Below are 23,476 nucleotides of genomic sequence, written 5' to 3' on the forward strand. Positions count from 1 at the left end.
TGCTCTTTGTGGCATTGCAAAAGCTGTTAATGTGGCCACGCCAGTGCACTTGCAGCTGACAGTGTAAAAACACGGCAGCGTTTTCCCTGCTGCGGTCTCCGAAGGCTGGTTTAACTCCCAGCGCCTACATCTGCAAGCGTAGCCATGCCCTAAGGCTATTGGTGATACCTCCCTTTCTTCAGAGCACAAACAAATTACGTCAAGTTCTCCATCCCCCCCCACTTTAACTTTGCAAATATTTCTGCTCCTAAGAAGCAATTAGAGATAAACTCCTTTAGATGGAAGTGCTAGCAAGACTGTTTGCAGAGGAGTTTTACCTAGTGATAGCAACAAAATAACATAGCTTCAAGCTTTCCAGAAGAACCTTCCAAGCTCATCTTCGGACAAAGGACTCTCCACCCTGGGAGATATGCTTCTTATAATAACAACTCACCTGAGATAACTTTGTTGTGGTGGCTGGCAGAAGCGGACGACTGAACTTCTTCTGAGAGCCAATAGCAGCTGGAAATGGTGGAGCAGAAAATATTGCTGCCACACAATTGATTTTCTTGATCCATGCCTGCATTTCTTCTGGGCTCCTGTGGAAGAAAGATGGAGAGCAATCAGAACATCGGTGAACTCAGTGTCTCCTCCCTCTTCCTCCTTGCTGTCAGCTTTATCATCATAGGGACATATGAACTGAGCTCAGTCCTGAAGGCCATCTAGTTCAGTGTCCTACCTCCAGTAGTGGCTAGTGTCGAAGTCTCAGAGGGTGGCATACAGAGGAAGTTTCTTCCTAACCACTTCCCTTAGAGGTTGGCTTACGTCTGGAAACATCCATTTTGATGACAGGCAAAATGCTCTCACCCCTTAATTTGCTCATTTCTTCTTTACATCCTCAGTGGCTTCAATGAACCACAAACTTGGCCGCACCATTAGCTTGATTGCTAATAACTTCCCTTCCACAATCAACTACTGAGCCACAGAATACACAAGCAGCGACTACTTCCCGATTAAATTTAACCTAAGGAATGACCCTTGTCCAAGCTTCTACTTTGCCTACCCAAGACACAAAATCCTGCTTCGACCTCCTTTTTCCAATCCTTCTCCCCTACTTCTTACTGCAGAAGACTATTAATAACACAATTCTTTCTGCACTTCTCAACTACCAGCCTCTGTAAACCACTGAGTTTACTGCGCAACAGGACCCACAGCAAAGAAACTCCAAGACCTTCAATTAAATCTTCTGCACACTATTAAAAACTGCATGGGCAGTGCCACTGATTGAGGGATTGATGACCCTGGTGATGTAGGGAGGGGCCAAGCAAAGTATATTGGATGGTATAAACCTGTATTGAGAAAATCATGTGTATGCAAGGTCAAATGTGTCTGTTTTCCATCTCTTCCAACTATAGCCCTGATCCTGCAAAGACTTTCACGCATGCTTAACTTTAGGGACCGTGATTGAAGTCACATTGCATAAAGACCAGCTTAAATCTTTGCCAGATACAGATGGAAAGGGTGTGAAAATCATCCTCAGAAGAACATAACCACTATCAAACTAGGGCTCTCGGTGGGATCCTACCAGTACAGTTCTGTTTGAAATGGGACTACGTCAGCACGAACGAGATAACTTTTAGAGTGCACCAGCAGGGTCTACACATGGCAGGCAGAGAGCAACACGCTAGAGTACTTTCGATATCACACACCCCTAGTTCTTACTGCAGTGCTGCATAGTCATGCCTTCAGTATGTGCTTACTCTGGAGCAAGCTGTGGGATCATTAATGGCGTTAAATTTCTGTATATTCGTGGTTCAGCAGGAACATACTGCGGACGGCTGCAAATGGGCTGAGACTACACCAACAAATCAAATCAAAATAATTTGGATTTTCAATGCTGAGTGCTACAAGTGGCAGGTAAATTGCTAGTAAGGGCATGCAAATACAAAGCCAGAATGCTTTGCTGTATTTCCTGCCTTTATTACTTGTGTTTCAGAGGAGGCCCTCTAGGCCAGTGGTTTTCAAACTTTTTTTCTGGCGACCCAGTTGAAGAAAATTGTTGATGCCTGCGACCCAACGGAGCTGGGGATGAGGGGTTTGAGGTGTGGGAGGGGCTCAGGGCTGGGGCAGTGGGTTGGGGTGAGGGCTGAGGGGTGGGGCTGGAAATGAGGGGTTTGGGGTGTGAAAGGGGGGTTCTGGGCTGGGGTAGGGGATTGGGGTGTGAGAGGGGGTCAGGGCTCTGGACTGGGGGTGCAGGCTCTGGGGTGGGGCTGGGGATGAGGGGTTTGGGGTGCAGGAAGGGGCTCTGGGTTTGAGGGGGCTCATGGCTGGGGCAGGGGGTTGGGAGGGGGTTAGGGCTCTGGGCTGGGGGTGCAGGCTCTGGGATGGGGCTGGGGGTGCAGGAAGGGGTTCTGGGGTTGAGGGGGGCTCATGGCTGGGGCAGGGGCTTGGGGTGCTGGGTTACCTCCAGCGGCTCTGGGTCAGTGGCACAACGGGGGTGCAGAGGCAGGCTTCCTGCCTGTCCTGGCACTGTGGACTACGCTGCGCCCTGGAAGCGGCCAGCAGCAGGTCCGGCTCCTAGGTGGAGGTGTGCAAGCATCTCTGCATGGCTCTCGCCTGCAGGCACCCCCCCCAGCTCCCATTGGCTGGAAACTGGCCAATGGAAGTGTGGAGTCAGTGGTTAGGGCGGAGGCAGCGCACAGAGCCCTGTGGTGTCCCCCCCGCCTAGGAGCTGGACCTGCTGCTGGCCACTTCTGGGGCACAGCGCAGTGTCTGGACAAGTAGGAACTAGCCTGCCTTAGCCGGGCAGCACCGCCGACGGGACTTTTAACGGCCTGGTCGGCAGTGCTGACCAGAGCCACCGCGACCCAGTCCCTTCCATTCCGTGATCCAGTACTGGGTCGTGACCCACAGTTTGAAAACTACTGACCTAGGCTATAAAACCTACGGACTGGCTGATGTTCTATTTCACTGCATATTCTAAGGCCCTGAGCGTGTATTCTGAGTCTTGCAGGCTGACTCCTATGCCCTCATGAAGCCTTGCTGGCCTCCTGGGGACTCTGTGGGGTGCAGCAGTCTGCCCAGGCAGATCTCACAGGATGACTGGGGCTCAAGCAGAACATGGATTTTTTTTTTGAGGCCAGAAGGGACCCTAAAATAATCTAATCTGACCTCCTATCTAATGCAGGCCATAGAATTTCATCCATTTACTCCTGAACTGAGCCCAGTATCTTGTGTTTGGCTTCCAGAAGATCAATAGATCTGAAGAGATCAATAGATGGAGAATCCACCACTGCCTTCCCTTGGCAGTTTGTTCCAGTGGTTACTCACCCTCACTGCTACACATTTGTGCTAATTTCCCATTTGAACTTCATCTGGCTTTTACTTCCAGCCATTGCTTCTCATATCTTTCTCTGATAGAGTAAAGAGCCCTTCAGTACTTGGTCTTTTCTCCCCATGAAGATACTCTCATATCCTAATCAAGTTACCTCTTAATCACTTAATCACCTCTTAATTTTTGATAAACTGAACAGACTGATCTCCGTTAGTGTCCCACTTAACCCTTCACATCACAAACTTACCCCTACCTTCCTGCACTCCCAGAGGTTACAGTCATACCCCTCTTCTCCCAATCCTTTTCTGCCCACAAATAAAACAGCTCTAGAAAAACTCGGAGTGAACGGAACATACTGGGCTTGGAAAAGCAGGACCCTCCAGTCAGCTGTTTTGAGCTTTAGGACGTTGGGCCTCTTCTCATAGTCTGTTGCCTTTGATGCCAATGCATGGTGCACGCTAACTGCATTTTTCAAATCCTCCTCAAACAAAGCCTTTTCTGGTTTATATTCATCCTGCAGTAATTAAAATGAAAAGACGGCACAAGTTATTTCAGGTTGTTCATCTCTTCCTTTAACCTAACAATACAGTCATGTTCCATAAAGGGCCATCAACAATGATTATAAAAATATCAGTTTAACCTAATCTGTCCTATAAACATTTCCATTTTCAGTTCTTAAAATGTTACCTTTTAAAATTCTTTAATATCTCTGCAAGGAAGTGAAGGAATTCCACCACCTCCCCACAAGAATAGGGAAGAACAGTAAGTGTCATGAAGAAGTTAAATAAATCCTAGAGGGCTAAATTCCTCAGTGTTCTTAAGTCATACCCCAGAAACTGATTTTAGATCTCACATGGTGTCAAACCAGTGTAAAATGTGAATCAATAAAAAAACCAATACAATCCGAGACACAGCAGTGTTGTAAAGTGAAGCCGCGAAGACACTAGTCAACCAGGGTTGTGCATACGTGTGCAACAACATGTGAAGGTGGCACAGCCAGCCAAAAATAGGGCATTCCAGAGGCATGTCAAGGGACAAGTCACCTCCTGGCAATGCTGCAGTGGTGTAAGTTTACACCAAGTTGCTTAAAGAGAAGTTGCAAATAGCACTTAACCTCTATCCATCCCTAACCTATGACCACATGAAGTTGATCAATCTTGATGTCAGATATGTCTCCTTGGGACTCCTGGTGCTGAACAGGGTGGAGCATAGCTGCCACATAAAGGGGATCTAATGTTTCAGGGGGGAGAATAAGCTCTGGCCGTGGGTGATCTGTCTCCGTGATTATCAGACACTACTGGGCAGCGATCTAGTAGGCAAACCTGCTCTAGGAACGACAATGCATGGTGTAGCAATGCTTTAAACGGAGGCCCCGCTAAGGGAATGGACTCATTTGAGTGCCCCGCACTAGGTCAGGTCTTCAGCTGGTGTAAATCAGTGCAACTCCATGGAGCTGGCCAACTGAGCATGGTTAACCCCACGTGGGAATTCTAAGGATATACACGCCACTCTGCAGTCAGAGCTAACTAAGTTGCTACCAAGCCTGGAATTAGGGGTTTCCTCGACTCATCACCTTGGCTAGTTCAGCATCCACACAAATTAAACCATTGACTTGCTGAATTAGGGTTTCATCAGGATTCCCCCAGGTGGCTCATGCAGCAGGACACAGCCTGCACCCGATCTTCACACTGCAGGTGCAGTAAGCACACCACTCTCATGGGATGATCATCTCTGACCCTCAAGTGCAGGACAGAGCTTTCCATCCCTCCACCAGGGTCATGGAGTGGCTGTGCTGGTTTTCCCCCAGAGACTCCGATGATCCGGGTGGTTTTCTCAGACACAGGATCCATGCAATGGTGGGTCTGGTAGGTCATTATCACCATTTGCTGTCCAAAACCAATCCACTGGCCTGTAGACCTCTCCCTGCCTGTTATTTTCAAGAGTCACTATGGTTCTGCTAAGACCTGCAATGGAGACAAGAGCGTAGGAGACTGGAGCAAAAGAACCCCTCTGAATCTAATCAAATGTGGCATAAGGAGTGTGCATGATCCCATGGCAAGGAGAAAAGATGGAGACTGGCAATGCTCCATGGAGAGATGCAAGCTGCGATAAGCCTCAAGCCTGCAGTGGTCTGGCTCTAAAATGGTCACCGAATGTCAATGATCTGGTCAGCTACTGCCCTGTCTCACACTTCCCCCACTTCTTGGGAGGGGAGATGATGATGGTAAGTCAACTCCCTCCAGTATCCCCCTCCCAATGACGCTTCACACCTGGACACATATGGAGACAGAAAGATCCCTTCTTATCTACGGACTGAAGTCAAACACCCATGTGAACCCTATTAGGTCAACTGGCAACAATACCACTGATTTTGGGCCTCTGTTAACTTCCCTGAAAGCCCTGGGAAGGGAACCATGGAATCTCTTAAAACAATTTTACTTTGTTACTCTCAGACAAAGTCTAGAGGCTTGTGATGGGCAATCAAACTTCCGCCACAAAAGCCCTCAGTCCGGTAGAGCTGATACGGGATGCTGAGACTTGGGCTGAAGGACCCCAGTAGTTGGAGAACACCAGGCTATACATCTCCTTTAAACATGAACAAAACAATTCCCCTGAAGTTCCAGTGTCTGAATCGAAGTTGGCTGGCTCAGACCCAAACCCAGTTACACTGAAGCAGCATGACAGAATAATTTGGCAGGAGCTTTGGCCTCTCTATCCGCTGAAGTCATTCTTTAATGCAGTGTTCAGTCTCAGCGTCCTACTGAACTCAGCTCTCCTTGGATTCCAGGTAGCCAGCCAGAACTGCCTTTTCCATTTCCAGCTGACTCAGGCTGTGCCTTCCTTAATCCATTTTTAGTGAACCCCAGCATGACATTTTGCTTGTTACCAGCTATTGTACAATGGGTGGACGTCTTCACTGACCTTGCATGATCACTATAAAATCCTTTTCTTCCGAGGATCCTGCAGATCTCCAGGTGCAGATACTTAGGTATGGGCTCTGTCCTTACGTCATTTATCATCTCAGGTCAATTTTTTTATTTTTATTTTTGCTAGTCGAAGAAAAGGGTCTGAGCAAATTTATACACAGAATATCCTACCCCATAGCATCATAAAGATACAGTGTAACATCGCAAAAGCAGTATCGCTGCAAACAAAACCCAATCCAAATAAACCAGTGTGGCCTGCTTTACTGCACCATTTGTCAAGAAACCATTTTTTATTGCGTGAAAACCAGCCCAAGCTCACTGTCTTCTACACACACATCCCATTTCAGCTCAGGCTAATGACAAGACATTGTGACAGTCTCCTGCTCCACTGACTTCCCATCACATTAGATCGACAGAGGGCTGGAAATTAACCTGGGACTCGAGACTTCCATGCACAGGACAGATGTTATAAGCTTGTCAAATTTCTGATTTTATATAATCTTGGGCAGAAGTATTTAGTTGGCTAATTGCAAGTGTTTCAGCAAAGCTCCTCTGGCGCCTGGCTGCTCACTGATTCAGAAAGCATCTTTCAATCACTCATTTAATAATGGAACAACAGACAAGACAGCAGTTAGCACTGGCCCCGTTCCACTGAATGTGTGGCCATAGGCTCTGATTCTGCTGATGCTTATACAAGTGTAAACTTGGAGTTACCGTCCTTTAGATACCACTGTAAGGGTGTCTTTAAAAAAAGAAACATGGATAGCAAATCATGTGAGAGCAGAATCAGGTCCATATTGCCCTTTGGAAGATGATATATCTACCAGTTTTCAGAGTAGCAGCTGTGTTAGTCTATATTCGCAAAAAAAAAGTTATTTGTTAGTCTCTAAGGTGCCACAAGTACTCCTTTTCTTGATATCTACCAGTTATTCTTACAGTGCATCTAGAGGTCACTGCTGAGATTGGGGCTCCATTGCACTAGGTGCTGTATAGAGATAGAGTATCCTTGAAGCGAACAGCTCACCATCTCGACTGACAAAATGTGGGAGGGCAAAAAGAGGCACATAGAAGGGATGTGACTTGCCCAAGATCATACAGATGCTCAGTGGCAGAGCAATGCAATTCTCAGAATAGTTTCCACGGAAGCCAAGATAGCTAGAGCTCTTCTGGAAGTTACGATAATTTGCATATCATTTAGGCTATACACCAGCACTTTTGTCGGCAAAACTTTTGTCGGTCAGGGGTGTGAAAAAACCACACCCCTGACTGACATAAGTTTCACTGACAAATGCACCGGTGTGGACTGTCCATAGAGTGGCTACATGGGAGATTGTGCAGCCGCGCAGCTACAGCTGTGCTGCTGTAAGGTCCATAGTGTAAACATAGCCTTTGTGCTGACAACCACAGTTCTGTAGCTTTCACTACAATTAAGCATGCCAGACTCTGCAAAAACCCTGTTTCTCCTGAAACAATGAACTTCTGGACTTAGATTTTTCCATGCTTCGTTTCTCCCTAAGGTGGATTTCGTGGAATCAAAACATTTTCCGGTAACCTGTCACTTCTGACAAAAGCTTTGACAGGAAAAAGTCGAAACAAAATTTTGACTTTCTCGTTTCCTTTTGATATGGTAAAACTCTTTTGTTTCAAGTTTATCATTTAGTTTGGACTTTTATATTTAATATTTCAACACCATGTAAAGTCAAAACAATTCGATGGTTCCAAACTGAATTTTTGTTCACTGCAGGAAATTTCAGCATTTCATGTTGATCTAGAATAAAATCCCCGCCCTGTTTCTGGCCAGTTTGAAGGCAAATCCTCCCCCTAGCCTCCTCTCAGGCCATGATTAACAGACTAGTTTCTGACATGCATCATTGCAGACGGGGGTCTCAAGAAGGGATCCGAAGAAGGTGGTAGAGGCCTTCTGCGTCAGTTCAGGAAAGAAGGTCCATACACATAGGCAGCATGGAAGGCAGCACAGAGATACGTGTGTGACAAACAGGCAGATGATGTTGTCTTCACTGGTAGGGCAGAACGTGTGAAGCCGTGAATGACAGCAGCAGACGAGTAGGGATGGGCAGAGTTAAGAAAGAGAGAGGGAGACATCGTCAGAGTGACAGGCAGGGAGAGGATCTGTGTATGGACTGGAGATGGGCCTTGTGGGTCTTGGGAAGCCAGAGTGGGTGCCCAGCTGAAGGGAAGCTCCAACAGGAAAGGGTTGGGAACCCTTGCTTTATCCCCCTCAAAGAAAGCTATTTCTTTTACCTTTTGCAAGTAAAGCACTGTTCCCTTCAGCACAGCATAGAAGGTTTTCCAGCCACGCTTCCCTCTGGGAGCTAAAGAGAAAGCAAAAGAAATGCAACTCATTTAACTCAAATCCATTTTACCCTTTGTCTAGGCAACAGGAAACCTACATTAATTCTGCATTCAATAACTCTCGTATTCTGCTTTTCAAAGCGGAGCGTAACTAGCCAGAGTGCCTGCTTTGCAGGTAGGGCCGGGGGAAACAAAACAGCCAAGATTACAGGCCAGGCCCGGGTCAGCAGGCAAATAGAGCTTACCCAGAAAACAGCTGCAGTACAGGTGCCTCTCCAATTCTGCAACCAAGACAACATGAATTTCACCAGCAGCAGGAGTGGGAGATGAGTGGGCAATACCCTCCCATGCTATTCAGCACAGTCCGAGCTCTGTGTCGTGGCAGAGGATTAGAGTAGTGCAAGACCACCAGATAGAGGAATTGGAGGGAACTTCTCTAAATGCAGGCAGGCACCACCCATAACTGTTACAGTGCCACTCTGTAGGGGATGGCAAACAAAGCATCCATCCCTCTTGCTGCAGCCACAAGGAAACCAGGATCAAGTTTTCAGCTGCTTCCCCAGTCCCCTCTTCCTAGCAGAAGGAGAGAAAATGATGGAAGACAACTAAAATCCCAGACTAACTCCTATATTAAGCTGGCGTTAAAGCTGAAGGACCACACCAGTGAAAACACAATAAACTTGTAATTATCCCAAACAAAGTATTACAAAGCCAGGGAATTCAGAGTTAAAGCTACACTTCAAAGTATACCCCAAATAAATGTGTTAGTCTCTAAGGTGCCTTCTCGTTTATGGGCACAAGGCCACAAGCCACTGGAGGGTGAAGAGAGATACCTAAGAGATAAAACAAACATAAAAGATGCTCACTCCTCTTTCCATCCATATCTGCATGGATTTTACGAGCCAGAAATCCAGTTTTATACACAGCAGCATTGGGATCATGAGGAATGTCCAGGAAGGGGTTATTGGAATGGCCGATCCGAGTCATGGCCTTTGAATGGGGTCCGTTATCCTTCTCATCAGTGCCATCAGAGTGAGATTTTTTTTTCTCCTCTTCGTCTCTAAAAAGAGATGAACACAAAGTTTAAGTGAAAAACCCATCGCCCAGCGTCATTATCCTGCAAGGTTTCATCTTCTTAATTTCTGCACATGCTTTATTTTTCAAAATGTTTCCTCTCTTTAGGTTATTCTAATAAGCATTTTTTTTTACTATGGGCTTGACCTAAAACCCACTGAAGACAGAGGGATGTCTCCCATTGGCTTCCATAAGTTTCGGATCAACAAAGTATTTAAGCACAAGCCTAACTTTAAACATTTTGACACAAAAAAGCCATTTTCCCCTACTGACAAAACTTTTATGGGGAATATTTTCAGCCAGTGCTATTTGTAACTGTTTCTCCATGGCTTGGGTGCCCAATTCTACCACCTGTCCCTGCCAAGCTCTTACGGGAAGTCCGTGAATGAGAACTGCAGGATCAAGCCCTTGCTTTTGAAGAGACTGCTTCTCCCCTCCTCGCCAATGAGGAGATATGGAAAAAGCAATCCCATGGCAAATGAATTGGTTTTGCAATGACAAGATATGAATGCTTGAAATCTTTATATTTGTGAGGTCCAGTTATGGAGATCTGTACCTCTGCTAATATTTGCCTCCATGAGTTCCAGCCTCTCACTTGACAAACCATCACACTCTCCCAGGACCCCAGACCCACGATGTGGGCGGAGTAACAGGATACCCCTGTTCCCAAACCTAAATTCTGGAACAGTGGCAAACAAAAAGCATGGCGTTTTGAGAACTGGCGTTTAAAGGAGGCAGTTCCCATGCAGGAGGGGATCTCCAGACAGTGCAGTTACAAGGCAGATTTCAGAACAGAACTGCAACACTAGTTTACAATACTATTAATAATAATGCTAAAATTCAGGGTAATAATAATAATAATAAAATAATAATAATAATATAATAATTTGTACTACCATAGCACCTAGAGGCTCTAGTTGTAGGCAAGGACCCCATTGTACCAGGCACTGTTACAATTCTCAACGATAAATTTAATTTGGGGATTTTCCTTTTCCCAAAAGTAGTAAAATTCTCCATCACAATTTCATTATTTTTTCCCTTGGTGGGGTCATTTTTTCTGTACACTTCAGACTAAAAGAGGAATCCCAATACCTCCATTTTATAAAAGATAAAGGTTGTTTCAACAGCAGACTAAAAGTACTCCTGTTCTTTTTTTAAAGACACCACTGTTTTTCTGTAATCTACACAGCCCTGCTTTGAAAAAGGCATTACAGATACGGATAATTTGAATGCAGACCGTGGATTTGCAAGGGTCTTCATCGAACAATTCTTCAAGCATGTATATTATATTGTGTCTCCATTCACCCTATTCTACACTCTAATTCTTACTTCTATGCCAGCATGGGGAGCAAACATACTTGTTATAAACAATGAGGGAAATGCTGATCTCTGTGCTCCATCTAAATATCATGCAAATGAAACATATTTCACTTTAGATTATTCTGTGCCTAAAATGGAGCAAGTCAAACTCAGTATCCTTCTCCACGATGGAGCCGGTAAGGATCCATCTGATTCTAAGGGCAGAAGGGATCATTATGACCATCTAGTCTGACCTCCTGCATTGCACCAGGCATGGAAATCATACCCATCTCGCCCAACAGTTTAGGGTTGATATTAGGAGAGGGTGGCACGACTTTAACTTCCTAATACAAATGTACACCCACAAGAACCTCATGGGGATACTGGAAACCCTGAGGGGAGTTTAATTCAGTAGAAGGATGTAAAGTTATATACCAGTTGTTGGGCTAAATTCATTCCAGGAGTAACTCTACTGACATCACTGGAGGTACCTCAGGGATTAATGGTGTGAAATTCCAGCTCCACTCAAGACAATGGGAGATTTGCTCTTGACTTCAGTGATATCAGGATTTCAGTCATTGTCTTTGCCATGTTTCTGTCGCTTCCCCCACCCTAAAAAACAAGGCTTGCTATAGCCCCAGTACAATTATAGCTCCATGTTCCCAGGAGCATGAGGCAAAAATACTGTCAATCCCTATGTAGTCCGACCCTCCCCCATGTCCCTAACTCTTTAAACCACAGACCAAACATTTAACACAGCTAGAGGAGATCTGCATCTGTATGCAAACAAGCACAGATTATGGAGGAGTAGAAGGAAGGGGGGAAAAAAGAAAGAACAACAATCAAATTTCCTGGGATCTCCATTTCCGTCATCACACTTCCTATCTCGTTCAATCCTACTAAATGGTATTTCATGCAAGAGGAATTGGGGAGCAGCTAAAATAAGGAATATTTCGTGACAATGTTCTTCTCTGAAAAGTGACTGTATGAAGGAAAAGAGATATAGGATCCCATAATGACTGGCTCTCCACGACTTCCAGATCAGAGCTGAACACATTACAAATCACAAGACATGGTTCATTTTAATAGCCGACGGCTTTGCAATGGGAGCTAAGTTAGCACTTGTCTTTGATGGTACTTGAGAAGAAATGGACCACAGCTCACCCTCCCAGAGCCGCACTTACTCTGCCCTGCTGATAGGAGTATAACAAAAAGCTTTTGCTACTAACTGAAGCATCCGATTTTAACCACACCAGGGAATGGATGTGTTGAATACGATGATCCTTTTCTGTCTACAGGTTCAATAATGAAATTTATGGGAGCCTTTCACGAACTTCAGTGGGCTTTGGATCCAGCCTTGTAGCTGCACTGTAAACAGCAGGATGGACAGCAAGTCTTTTAGAATGATGACAAATCTAGCCAGTAACAAGCGATAAAGAACGAGATGAGGATTGTGTAGCAGTCCTCCATATATCATTTATCAACCATATATCATATATTACCCTGCTCTGCCCCAGGTCTTTAATCCACCACATACCAATTGCTGTCAAAGCTCGGAAACCCTGGTTTAGCCTACAGGAACAAAGAGAATCTCTGGCTATCAAAGAGACTCTGACCAGATTAACAGCATTTCTTCACACTTCAATATCCTGGCTGCGCTGACCTAGCACTACAGCAGCTTCACCGGTGGTAATAACATGCTGCTCCATCCACTGTGATGGAGCCGACTGTTCTCATGTGTCCACCCTCCTTTGCAGGCCAATCTAGAGGGGTGGGGAGGAGTCATGGTCCCTCTCTTTTCAGGATAAGTAGTCCCAGAGCCCAAGCACGGCTATTGTGACCAGTGACCGCACAATGAGGAAGGCGGCTTCGGGCTCAGCCCTTACAGCCACTGCTCATAGTCCAGCCCTAAGTTAACAGGATCACCATTGGAGCCTTTCTCAGAATGTGCCCTGCATCTGCTGGGGTTGGAGGTAGCTTACTCATGAGCTTGGATTGCCCCTGAGACCCAGGCACTAATGGCTGACCAGCCACATACAGCATTCCATGAGGATGAAGTGGCCCTTTGCCCATATCCCAAATTCCTATCCAAGAAGGGTCTCTGATTTCCACCTCCACGAACCTGCCTGTATTTCCCCCCGAACTCCACTCACTATCAGAGGAGACTAGGCTGCAATGGCTAGACATTAAGAGGGCTTTAAGCTACTATCTGAACAGGACTACACCACCCAGTAAATCACCTTGACCGAAAACCGTGGGAATAATGCTAGGAGCCAATTGATTCCCACCTAGGTTGTCCATGTGGATTAGTCTCTGTGCACGCTCTCGCCAAGAACGAGATGAAATTCTAGCACATTTCACCAAGCCTAAGGCAGCTGCAGGGGCTGGCCACAAAACGTCTCTGTTGCTGGGATATGACATGGAGCTCCATACATATATCCACGCTGCTTTATTCTAGCTCAGAGCCTCAGCTTGGGAGAGCAGTCCTGCGATGTTTACTCAGGAGAGACTCCTCAGATCTACCCGCTTTCAGTCTTGCAGCTGTCTGTTAATTACCAGGAGCAGGGCTTTCTGCAGGTAATGCTCACAGAAAGAAGAGTGGCGTATAATGGCTGCACACTTCCAGATGATTGCCTGCACGGCTTCTTATTCCCTGTCCACCTTCCCTAACATTCCAAGTCATAAAACAGATTCTTGGTTGAGCAGATGGAGCAGAGTGGGGGCTGAGGCTGTTCCCTTTTCTGACACTCAGGTGGGGACACAAGGGCATAAACAGGATGCAAGCAGCCCCAATGGATTGTGCGCGCCAGGAAGCTGAGCTTGCGTACTGAGGGTGCACACATCACCCTGGGTGTGGAGCCATGCAGGCAAACATCTCAAAAAGAGACACAGCTACTCTGGGGTGTAACCCTTTTCTTTAACACCAAAATCCACTACTCAGCACCGACATCAGTCTAGGGCTGGTGCATTCCTTTCTTGTTGGTGTATTCATGCCGCAAAGAAGATGAATAAGGGGAAATGCCGATTAATATGGTTAGAAACAGAAGTTTTCTCTTGTGTTTAGCACAGAGTTCTGATGAAGTATTAGCTTGTCAAAAAGCAGATAAGGGCAGGTAGATCGGCCTCTTTTGAATTAAGTCTCTTTAATATTAGGTTGTTGTCAAATTCTCCATAGTTAATCCAAAGACAATACTAGACAACAAACCAAGAACAGGAAACTCAATCCAAGAGTTGCGTTTCTATTCAGTGATTCCAACACTATGCACTGGAAGGTAAAGGAAGAAACTCAACATCTGTTTTATTTATGTAGTCATGGAACAAACAGAGGATTTATATTTCTGCCTTTTGAAGATGAAGTTTCCTACTGAATTAAATGTCTTTCCTCCTTGTAGACACAGCTGATTTGCATAATTAACTACTTTCCTACTTGAGGAGAAGGGAAGTAGAACACGGACTTTTCTAATGGAAGAGTGAATCCAATGTTTGAGTCTCACCGACCAAGATGATTGTTTCCAGAGTCTAATCACAGTGCAATGCACATAGGAAATGGATTACCATACCAGGGACTGATTTTAAGATCATGAATTCTGCACAGTATACTTACACTGCCCAGTCAAGCTTCTCATTCTTGATCGAATTGTAGAGAGCCTGCAAAGAGAAAGAAACAAGAGGGAATTACTGTTTGGACTCTGTCATATATATTTCAAGATGCCAATAGAAAATATGTAACTACCACTAGCAAATGAGTTGCCTCTGAACAAGAAAGAGCATTAGCCAGGCATGGCAACTCTTAGACTTGAGCAGGAGCAAGAATACTGATCAAGGTCGGACAAAAATTTTAGACTATAGGGTCTGAGATTTCAATAATTCTCCAGAGGTAGAAACATCAGACACATTTTTTGTGCAAAATTTTAGTTTTGAAATATCACACAAGCTACTGAAACGCAAAAGACATTGTAAGACCACAGGAATGCATCTGGGGTCAAACCCTGGCCCTATGGAAATCACTGGGACTTTTGCCATTGACTTCAATTAAGTCAATTTCACCCCTGGCTTTTATGGAGATCTGTACCAGAATAGCTTACCTGTGAGACACATTAAAATCACTGAGCCTGAAACACACTTTTATACCTCCATCAGATATCTGCATACACAGAAGCACCATAAAATATTCGGTTTCTATGTGCAATGTAACTTGCATTAAATAAACTGCAAATATCTTGTACATTGCTGTAGTACTAAGGGCCAGTGTCTTTGGCACTGAAAATCCCAATTCTTTTGGTGTCAATGGGCTGTTGTGACAGGTCTTTACAAAGTGGCGGCCTGTCGGGGAATTTGAACTCCTGTGGACATCAGATAGTTGGAATGAGCTTCCTCCGAGTAGGGCAGTTCATACCACATTGGCTAAGTGAGTTTGATCAGGTCTCTCTCACATGGCTGACCCATATAGTGGATAAGAGCCTAATACTGCTAACAGCTAATGGAGTACTCCTTTAATTTAAGTGGCCAATGCCTGTACTTTTGTTCGTGAAATGCCCCAAAGTTCTAGCAGAGCATATACCCCACACTTGGGGGGTACTTTACACACACAAGTAAATTTACTTCAGCTTATTCCTAAACACCCCCCCCACAAAACTCTGTTAACATCTAGAAGAAGTAGAACTTGAAACAAAACAGACCATTATATACATGGTTACCAAAATACAACACACCACCTTTGAGCAAATATGGAAATCATCAGCTACAAGGTATGCAACTGTGGAACCCTTGAAACCAATTCAAGTACGCACACCAACAAACAATAAATTCCTACTGACCAGCACCCTTAACTCTGCCCCAAAACAAAACTCACAATTAGAGCTGTGTGAATAGTGGATTTTTTGGTTCACTGGCAAATCCAAAACCACCAAAACAAAATTTGGTCAAACCAAAAATGAAATGTTTCAAAATTTTAAGCAAATTGAAAAAAAAATCTGCTTTTTAAAATGTTTAAAATAAGATTAAAAGTTGTTTCAAAACAGAACATCATTTCAATCTGAAAATTCCAAGGTTTCCTTTTGGCAGTGTTGAAATGGAACAATTCAATTATTTTGGATTATTTTTCTGGCCATCAAAACAATTTGGCAAAATTGACACAAATTCCCAAAATGTTTCTATAAAAAAGTAGCCCAGCTCTCCCTAGGACTATCAAGTCTCATCCAATCTTATCTACCCATCAAACAACTGGGCAGCCCTGACCCTGCAACAAGAGCCTCCCGGGCAAGCCTCAGAAGTCCCATGGAGCCCCACATGGTTCCCAATGCAGGATCAGGGCCTTAACACTTCACTCTTATTCATACAAAAGTTGGGAAAACCCTGGCCTTTAATTCCACCACTTGCAACCAGGTCAAACAAAGACACTCTTACAATCCAAATCTCCTCCAGTGCCAGACACAACTGTGCAGCAGTTACTACCACCTTCCAGCCATTGTGCAAAATAATTCCTTGCACCCACAGTTTGACAAATATCACGGAAGAAAAGGCTAGTAGAGGCACATACTGGGCCAGATACGGAGGTGTGTCTGAGCTATATTCAGTACCCCCGAGAGGGGTGAGGCATAGATGGCTTTCTGCCACCTGTTCGTGGAGCATAATTTAGCTTCATGATCTCTCTAATGTGAAGTGACTACAGCAGGCCTTCATGGCCATTCTGCAAACCCAGATTAGCAAGTGGGCAGCCTTTCCTGCTCGACATGCTCCGGCATACTACTATACTGCGGGAGCAGGGCCAGGCCTGAGTGGCACAGGGCCCGGTATCTTTATTTTATCTCTTAAGCAAGATCATGAAATTACGTTCCTTAGATTAAAACAGCAACGGCTAGTGTTACAATGAAGCATCACATGTACTATTATTATCTGTGTTACACCAGAGCACACAACCCGCAAGTGACATCCAGGGCCCCATTGTGGTGGGTGCTGGACACACATGTAAGATAATGCAGACCCTGCTCTGAATTGTTTACACAGTCTATTACTATTGATCTGCAGTAGTTCCCACTGCACGCTAACAGCTTTCCAAGGCCAGTGCTCCACGGAGCTCATGAACCAAGGACAAACAATTAGACAGAGGTTAGGGAAAGGGGAATATTTACCTAATTTCAAGGCAAGACATCATAAGTGGGTTTAACCATACATAGGTGGGAGAAGGGGAAAGAGAACCAGGTTAACCCCAAGGTGCAGTTATAAATGAATTAGATCCAGGTTCCTTTTATCAGTATAGCATGAGCTGGAAGAGATGCCTATAGTTAGGGTTGCGTGATACTCTCCATTATGAGTCCCTGTTTTCAGTTTGTTATAGTTTTGCTAAACTTCAGTTGTTCAGACTGGTATTTCCATGTTTGCTCTCTAGCACAGGCTTGCTGGAGACAGGGTATGAAAAGGAAGGAGTTTCAGTTAAAACCGTTCAGCTGTTTCCAAGAATGAGGTTAGGGAAAAACAGATAGTTTTGCCAATGTTAACTTTTTGGCCAGTTGTTTTTTTTTAAGAGCTCTAGCACCCCCAGACTTTGTAGCAGGGATTGGAAATTTGGCAGAAGGATGGTCCTGGAGTCAAGGAGGTGCCTTTTGTTGTCATTCTGAAAGTCCAGCCAGATCTGATCCAGTTAAAAAAGAGTTAAAATGGTTATTTGGACACACTCAGTATTACTGATTACAGGTTTGCTGCTAAAGATCTCCGGAGATCCATCTGCACCAGGCACACTCCAGCCCAACAGGGCTTCCTACAGTGGGCACAAAACCAGAGCTCCAGCTGGGGAAGGCAGCAGCGACTACCTCACTAATTTTACCTAGAGGAAGGTACTTGTGGTTGGGACCAGCAGGAGACAATGGGTTCTAGTCTCAGCTCTTCCACTGACGGACATTAATTATGTGCATTACTCAGCCCTTATTACTGAACAAGGCCTGACATTTCTACTTTAACAGGGTAGTGGGCATCATACACCCAGTCATATGGGTGTGTGGGGAATAGAGAGACCCCCAGAAAAACAATATATTCTCTCCACAAGATAAATAGATAGATATTCTTTTATTATTTACACAATGGACAGGAACTCATCTCTAGCCCCTTTCTCTTCTCACCGCTACAGAGGGTATTCCAGAGAGAGGATGGATTGTTTGGTAGTGAGAGTTCTAGCTTGGGCTGTTGGAGATTCGGGTTCAAATCCCACTCCACCGCAAGCATCCTGGGAAAGTTACATAGTCTTTCTGTGCCTCAGTTCCCCATCCGTAAAACAGGAATAACAGCACTGCCTCACAGCCATGCTGTGAAGACAAATACATTAAAGATTGTGATGCGCACAGATGTAGCACTGGAGTAACTTCTGCAGCCTCCATGGCCCTAGCAGGTATGCAGTGGGGAAGAGAGGCAACGTTTCCCAGTGGGTAGGGGGCTGTGCTGGGCGTCAGCAGACCTGGGTTCTTTTCCTAGTTCTGCTACTGACCTGTTTTGGACCTTGGGCAACACGCTTCACCTCTGTGTGCTATGGTTGCCAAGCCTCCAGGATTGTCCGGGAGTCTCCAGGAATTAAAGGTTCATCTTTAATTAAAGATTGTCATGTGATGAAATCTCCAGGAATACATCCAACCACAACTGACAACGCTACTCTGTGCCTGTTACTCCAAAGGCAGGCACTGTACAGTTTGCCTTTCCCATTTAAATGGTAGCTCTAGGATGGTCTCTCGTTCAGGGTTTGTACAGAGACTAGCACAATGGTCCCAATCTTCGTTGTGTCTCTAAGTGCTACTTCAATGCAAATACCTGCAGCGCTGCTTAAAGGGGCAGCAGTCAATTTCTGACTCTGCTCCCTGCATCCGCAGAGTAGTGCGCAGGTGCCCCCTCCTTCTCCCAAGTCACCCTAATGCACAGCAGAGGTTTGGTGATGCTCACGCTCCCCATGCGACAACATGCACTAGATCGTGCGGGGCCCAGTACAAACAAATCACAACAACCCCCCCCTCCCCCGTGTATGACCATGGGAAAGCCTCTCCAGTGGACAGGGCACTGGGCTAGGACATAGGAGAGCAGGCTTCTATTCTCAGCTGGGCCACAGACCCGTTGCATGACCCTGAGCGGGCCTACGCTGTGCTCTGCCAATGGGCATATCCCTCGTGTTCCTCACAGGGCTACTGAGAGGCAAAACATCCATTAACGAATGTGAGGTGCTCACATAGGACAGCGAGGTACCTAGACAGAGTCCCTTCAATCTCCGTTAGTCACAGGGGTCATCCTTAAACAGCTTCAATGCTGCCTTACACAATGTGACCTCGGTATCTGAGGTATTCACTGCACTTGCTATGCGGAATAACTAGAGAATATTGAGGCAACGAACAAGTTTTTAAAGGTAGCCAATATATTTACGCATCTTGGGGCAAGGAGCAGTTACTGAGCAGAAGCTCAGGGTGTAACCCATTCTCACTCTCTGATGCAGCTGCTCATCAGTCCAGGGACGCAAAGCAACTGTAAACCCAGTTTAAGATGTACTATCTTACTGAATCAGGCCCTGTGAGATTCCTTATCATCATAAAACCCCACCAAATATTGAAAGCCAGTGGCAGATCAACACATACAGCCTGAGGGTCTGCACTGCCATTTTATGGCTACTCTCTAAGGCCCTGATTCAGAGAACGACATTCTTTTAAAGGTTTCAGAGTAGCAGCCGTGTTAGTCTGTATTCGCAAAAAGAAAAGGAGTACTTGTGGCACCTTAGAGACTAATAAATTTATTAGAGCATAAGTGATGAAGTGAGCTGTAGCTCACAAAAGCTTATGCTCTAATAAATTTTTAGTCTCTAAGGTGCCACAAGTACTCCTATTCTTTTAAAGGTTTCAGAGAGGTAGCCGTGTAAGTCTGTATCAGCAAAAACAATGAGGAGTCCTTGTGACACCACAAGTACTCCTCATTATTCTTTTAAAGAACATGATAAAATCAAGGGGACTTAACCACATGCTTACATGCTATCCTAAATCGGGGTGTAACCAATCAGAGATTACAACAGTGACATTATACTTACTGGCAGTTTGCTAAACATAAGGGTGGTTTTTATTAGCTTGAATTTGCGCTCTCAAAAATCATCATTAGGGTATTTGAAAACAAAAGCATTTGTATTCTGTCACATATGCATTTAGCTGACAAAATTACAGCAACTCATCTGCAAGGATAGGAAAGGGCAGGGCTTGGCAAATTTACCAGAGCCCAGTTAAGCCAGAGGACTAGACCCTGGATCCTTTTGAGGAGCTCCAGCACTTGACTCATGCTAGTACCTGTCCTGCACCTTCTGCTCTAGCAGGTGATCCAGAAAGAGCTTTCTGTTTCTTCTCCACCCTCCAGAGCCTCGGGGCTTCTGTAAAGGGAGAGGGTCACATCTATTCTACTCTTTCCCCATGTCCCTCTCCTACCCCAACCAAATATTGCTCTGCATCTCCCAGAACCTCTGTTTCCTGTGTCCCTGTCTCTGCTGCTTTCCCGAGCAGCAACTGAGATCTGAGGAAAGGAGTACTTGTGGCACCTTAGAGACTAACAAATTTATTAGAGCATAAGCTTTCGTGAGCTACAGCTCACTTCATCGGATGCTTTCCACCAAATGCATCCGATGAAGTGAGCTGTAGCTCACGAAAGCTTATGCTCTAATAAATTTGTTAGTCTCTAAGGTGCCACAAGTACTCCTTTTCTTTTTGCGAATACAGATTAACACGGCTGCTACTCTGAAACCTGAGATCTGAGGTTAACACCCATGAAGTTGAGAGTTTCATAACAGCCTGCGCATACAGATAACAGCTGTGAACCCTGCTGAAACCCTAACCCCCTGCTAATGTCGTGGCCATTATTTGACAAAGTTTATGCAGCTGCAGACATACTGAGGTGGACTCTGTGTAGGTTCAGGAATGTAGCGCTATTGGTTTATATTTAGTTCCTATTTTGGCAAGAAACTTTTCTTTTCTTTTTAATTGGAAGCCTAAATTCTGCAGAAATTGGTAGCTTAGTCCTCCTCCTCTTCCCCCCTCCCTAACTGCCAGGGAAAACTTCCCCCGATGAGTGGGCGGGTAAACCTTTCAAGACCTAGGAAAGGATGTTTTACTCCACCTCACTTTAAAGCTGAAGCCCACCTGGAGGAATGGAACTAAACGAGTCTGAATATTTTCAAAGGCACTCAGCATTGGCCTCATTTTGCTCCTATTGAAGTCAGAAGCAGAACACCGAGAGCCACTGACAACTCCTCCCTGTATATAAAGTATGTACTGTATTTTAATGAGCTAAGTCACGTTATTATGATAACCACCACGAAACTCCTGAATGCATTAAACTATCAGTTACCACCCATTGGATGATTAACTCTCCTTCCCCCAAGTTCTCAGGTGTAAGAGTCACTGAGTCCCCAGAGCCATGTACTCCAAAGTCTACAACATCTGCAAATCTTGGACAAGCCTACGAGACAGTCACTTAACACAAAATGAACGCACAACCGAGTGTGAATGCAGAGATGAAGATGCAACTAATTATCCCAGTTGGTTATTGCTGAGAGGTAAATCATTTAACTAATAAAGTGAGGTAATGCAAAACCTTCCCGTGCAGATGAAAGCCAGGGCAGCAGGGTTCACCGTGCTGATGAGCTGCAGGGGAACACTGCATGAGCCCCTTCTTTAAAAAGCCAGCCATGAGGCCTGCTAAAGGAGAATATGGACTTTCTTTAAGAAGTAAGTAGATGATGCTATCCCTTGTCCAGGCTGGCCAATAGGAACTGATTGCCAGGACTGAAGGGAACAGAGTGCTAAGGGCTGGCTCTGCTGGGCAATGTTTGCTAGCCTGCATGCACACACCCCGTGCTTCCATGATCTCAGCAGCTATTGCAAAGGGAATTCCCACCTGGCGTGTTCCCCTGCCTCTCCTCCAGCTTCCAGGTGCACCTGGGAGATGCACCAAGTAGCCCTCACAGTCGTCATCAGACATTCCAGCAATGTTCAAGAAGAGAGGGGCCACACCACAGATGATGCATGGTGTGGAAGTCCTGTGGCTACTGCAGCCTGCTTATTGCCTTGCCAATGACCCTCCCGCCGCACCCCAGGTGGTGCAAACAAGCCAACCTGCAGCCCTGTCCACTCACCCAACAAGAGGAGACCTGCTCCCCACCCCCACTAGCCTGGGGAAATCCATTCTCCGATGCCCACCCCATACCAGCTGGAGGAGACTGGTGAGCGCTGGAAGGAATGATGGAGCTAAAAGGGGGAAATGTGCGGGAAGGATGGATGGTTTTGCGATGGTGGAGGGAAAGAATAGGGGGTTGATAAGGGTTTTGGGGGAGGGGAATTTTGAGAGTATCACTAACCGACGCAGAACATTTTTGAGGGAGCCTCCTATTTTAAAAAACATTGTCCTTCGAATAAAAGCCTGTGCCATCCACACCAGCAGCAGGAAGTGGAGATGGAAGGCTAGCCACACTCCCGAGAGCAGAGGGTGAAATGCTGCACAGGGTACCTGTACTCTGTAATCTGGACACATCAGGCTAGCTAGAAGGCTCTGTCCTGCACTTGCCTGAGCTTTTCATCAACATTATAGTTAAAGGGAGCCTATTGCATGACTGCGGACAAAGCTGCTTGGCTAGCTGCACAGAACCCAGTGAGGACAGATTAGAGACGTGCTCCAGAATACGACAGCACTGGCAGAGCATATTTCAGAAATCTAGTTTGGGCATTTTACCGGAGCAGGGTTAAGCTTTTTGCAGCTCGCTGATGGACTGTTGTACCTAGGTATGTCTGTCTGGAGAAAAAGCTGTCAGCCAGGCTAGATCACGCAGCAGGTTTTAAGAGCAGCAGATGCATTTCACGTGACCCACATTTGAACCCAAGTCTCCAGAGGTGACCAAGAAACGTTAACCTGCTGCGCCATCTACACATGCCAACCTGCTGGCTAGCAGCTTTGAAAGCTGTAGATGCAGTTAGCCAGGTCCATAGTTCAGTAGCTAATGCTAAGCCCAAGGGATGTGTGCATCTCAGTTGTTGTTTGGCAGTAAATGAATGTGAGTCAGGACAGCTGGGTTCTGTTCCCTCTGTGCCACATGATCACATGACGTCTCTCCACTCACTTCTTCTAGCTATAAAATAAGGCTAATGCTAGGGGAGGGATAGCTCAGTGGTTTGAGCATTGGCCTGCTAAACCCAGGGTTGTGAGTTCAGTCCTTGAGGGAGCCATTTAGGGATCTGGGGTGAAAATTGGGGATTGGGCCTGCTTTGAGCAGGGGGTTGGACTAGATGACCTCCTGTGGTCCCTTCCAACCCTGATATTCTATGATTCTAGTCCCCTTTACTAAGTCCTTGAAGGTCCTGAAAGGGTGTGCAAGTGCCAGGTACCACAGAAGGAGTTTGTTGCTGGAGGGACTAACAGACCAGACCCCACTCCCCGAGCCAATGGACTAGAAACATGTTCCAGCCCGGTGTCGACTGTGGCAGTCACGTGACATGCCCTTGGGTTTTTTATTCCAGAATGTGCGATGTACCAGGAATGCAAGCAGGTGTAGGTGGAG

The 23,476-nt window shown here is 45.7% G+C and overlaps 1 protein-coding gene across 1 annotated transcript in view; it reads right to left on the minus strand.

The window, feature by feature from the left end:
* Window positions 1-23,476, minus strand: part of LOC119855753 (PH and SEC7 domain-containing protein 3-like) — a 147,546-nt gene that overhangs the window by 11,934 nt on the left and 112,136 nt on the right. Inside the window, 5 exon segments of the mRNA XM_038402407.2 lie at window positions 434-578; window positions 3,670-3,827; window positions 8,503-8,573; window positions 9,420-9,613; window positions 14,531-14,574. Coding sequence (XP_038258335.1) covers window positions 434-578; window positions 3,670-3,827; window positions 8,503-8,573; window positions 9,420-9,613; window positions 14,531-14,574 — 612 coding nt within the window.

This window comes from Dermochelys coriacea, chromosome 5, assembly GCF_009764565.3.
Source record: "Dermochelys coriacea isolate rDerCor1 chromosome 5, rDerCor1.pri.v4, whole genome shotgun sequence".
In the NCBI taxonomy this organism is placed as follows: Eukaryota; Metazoa; Chordata; order Testudines; family Dermochelyidae; genus Dermochelys; species Dermochelys coriacea.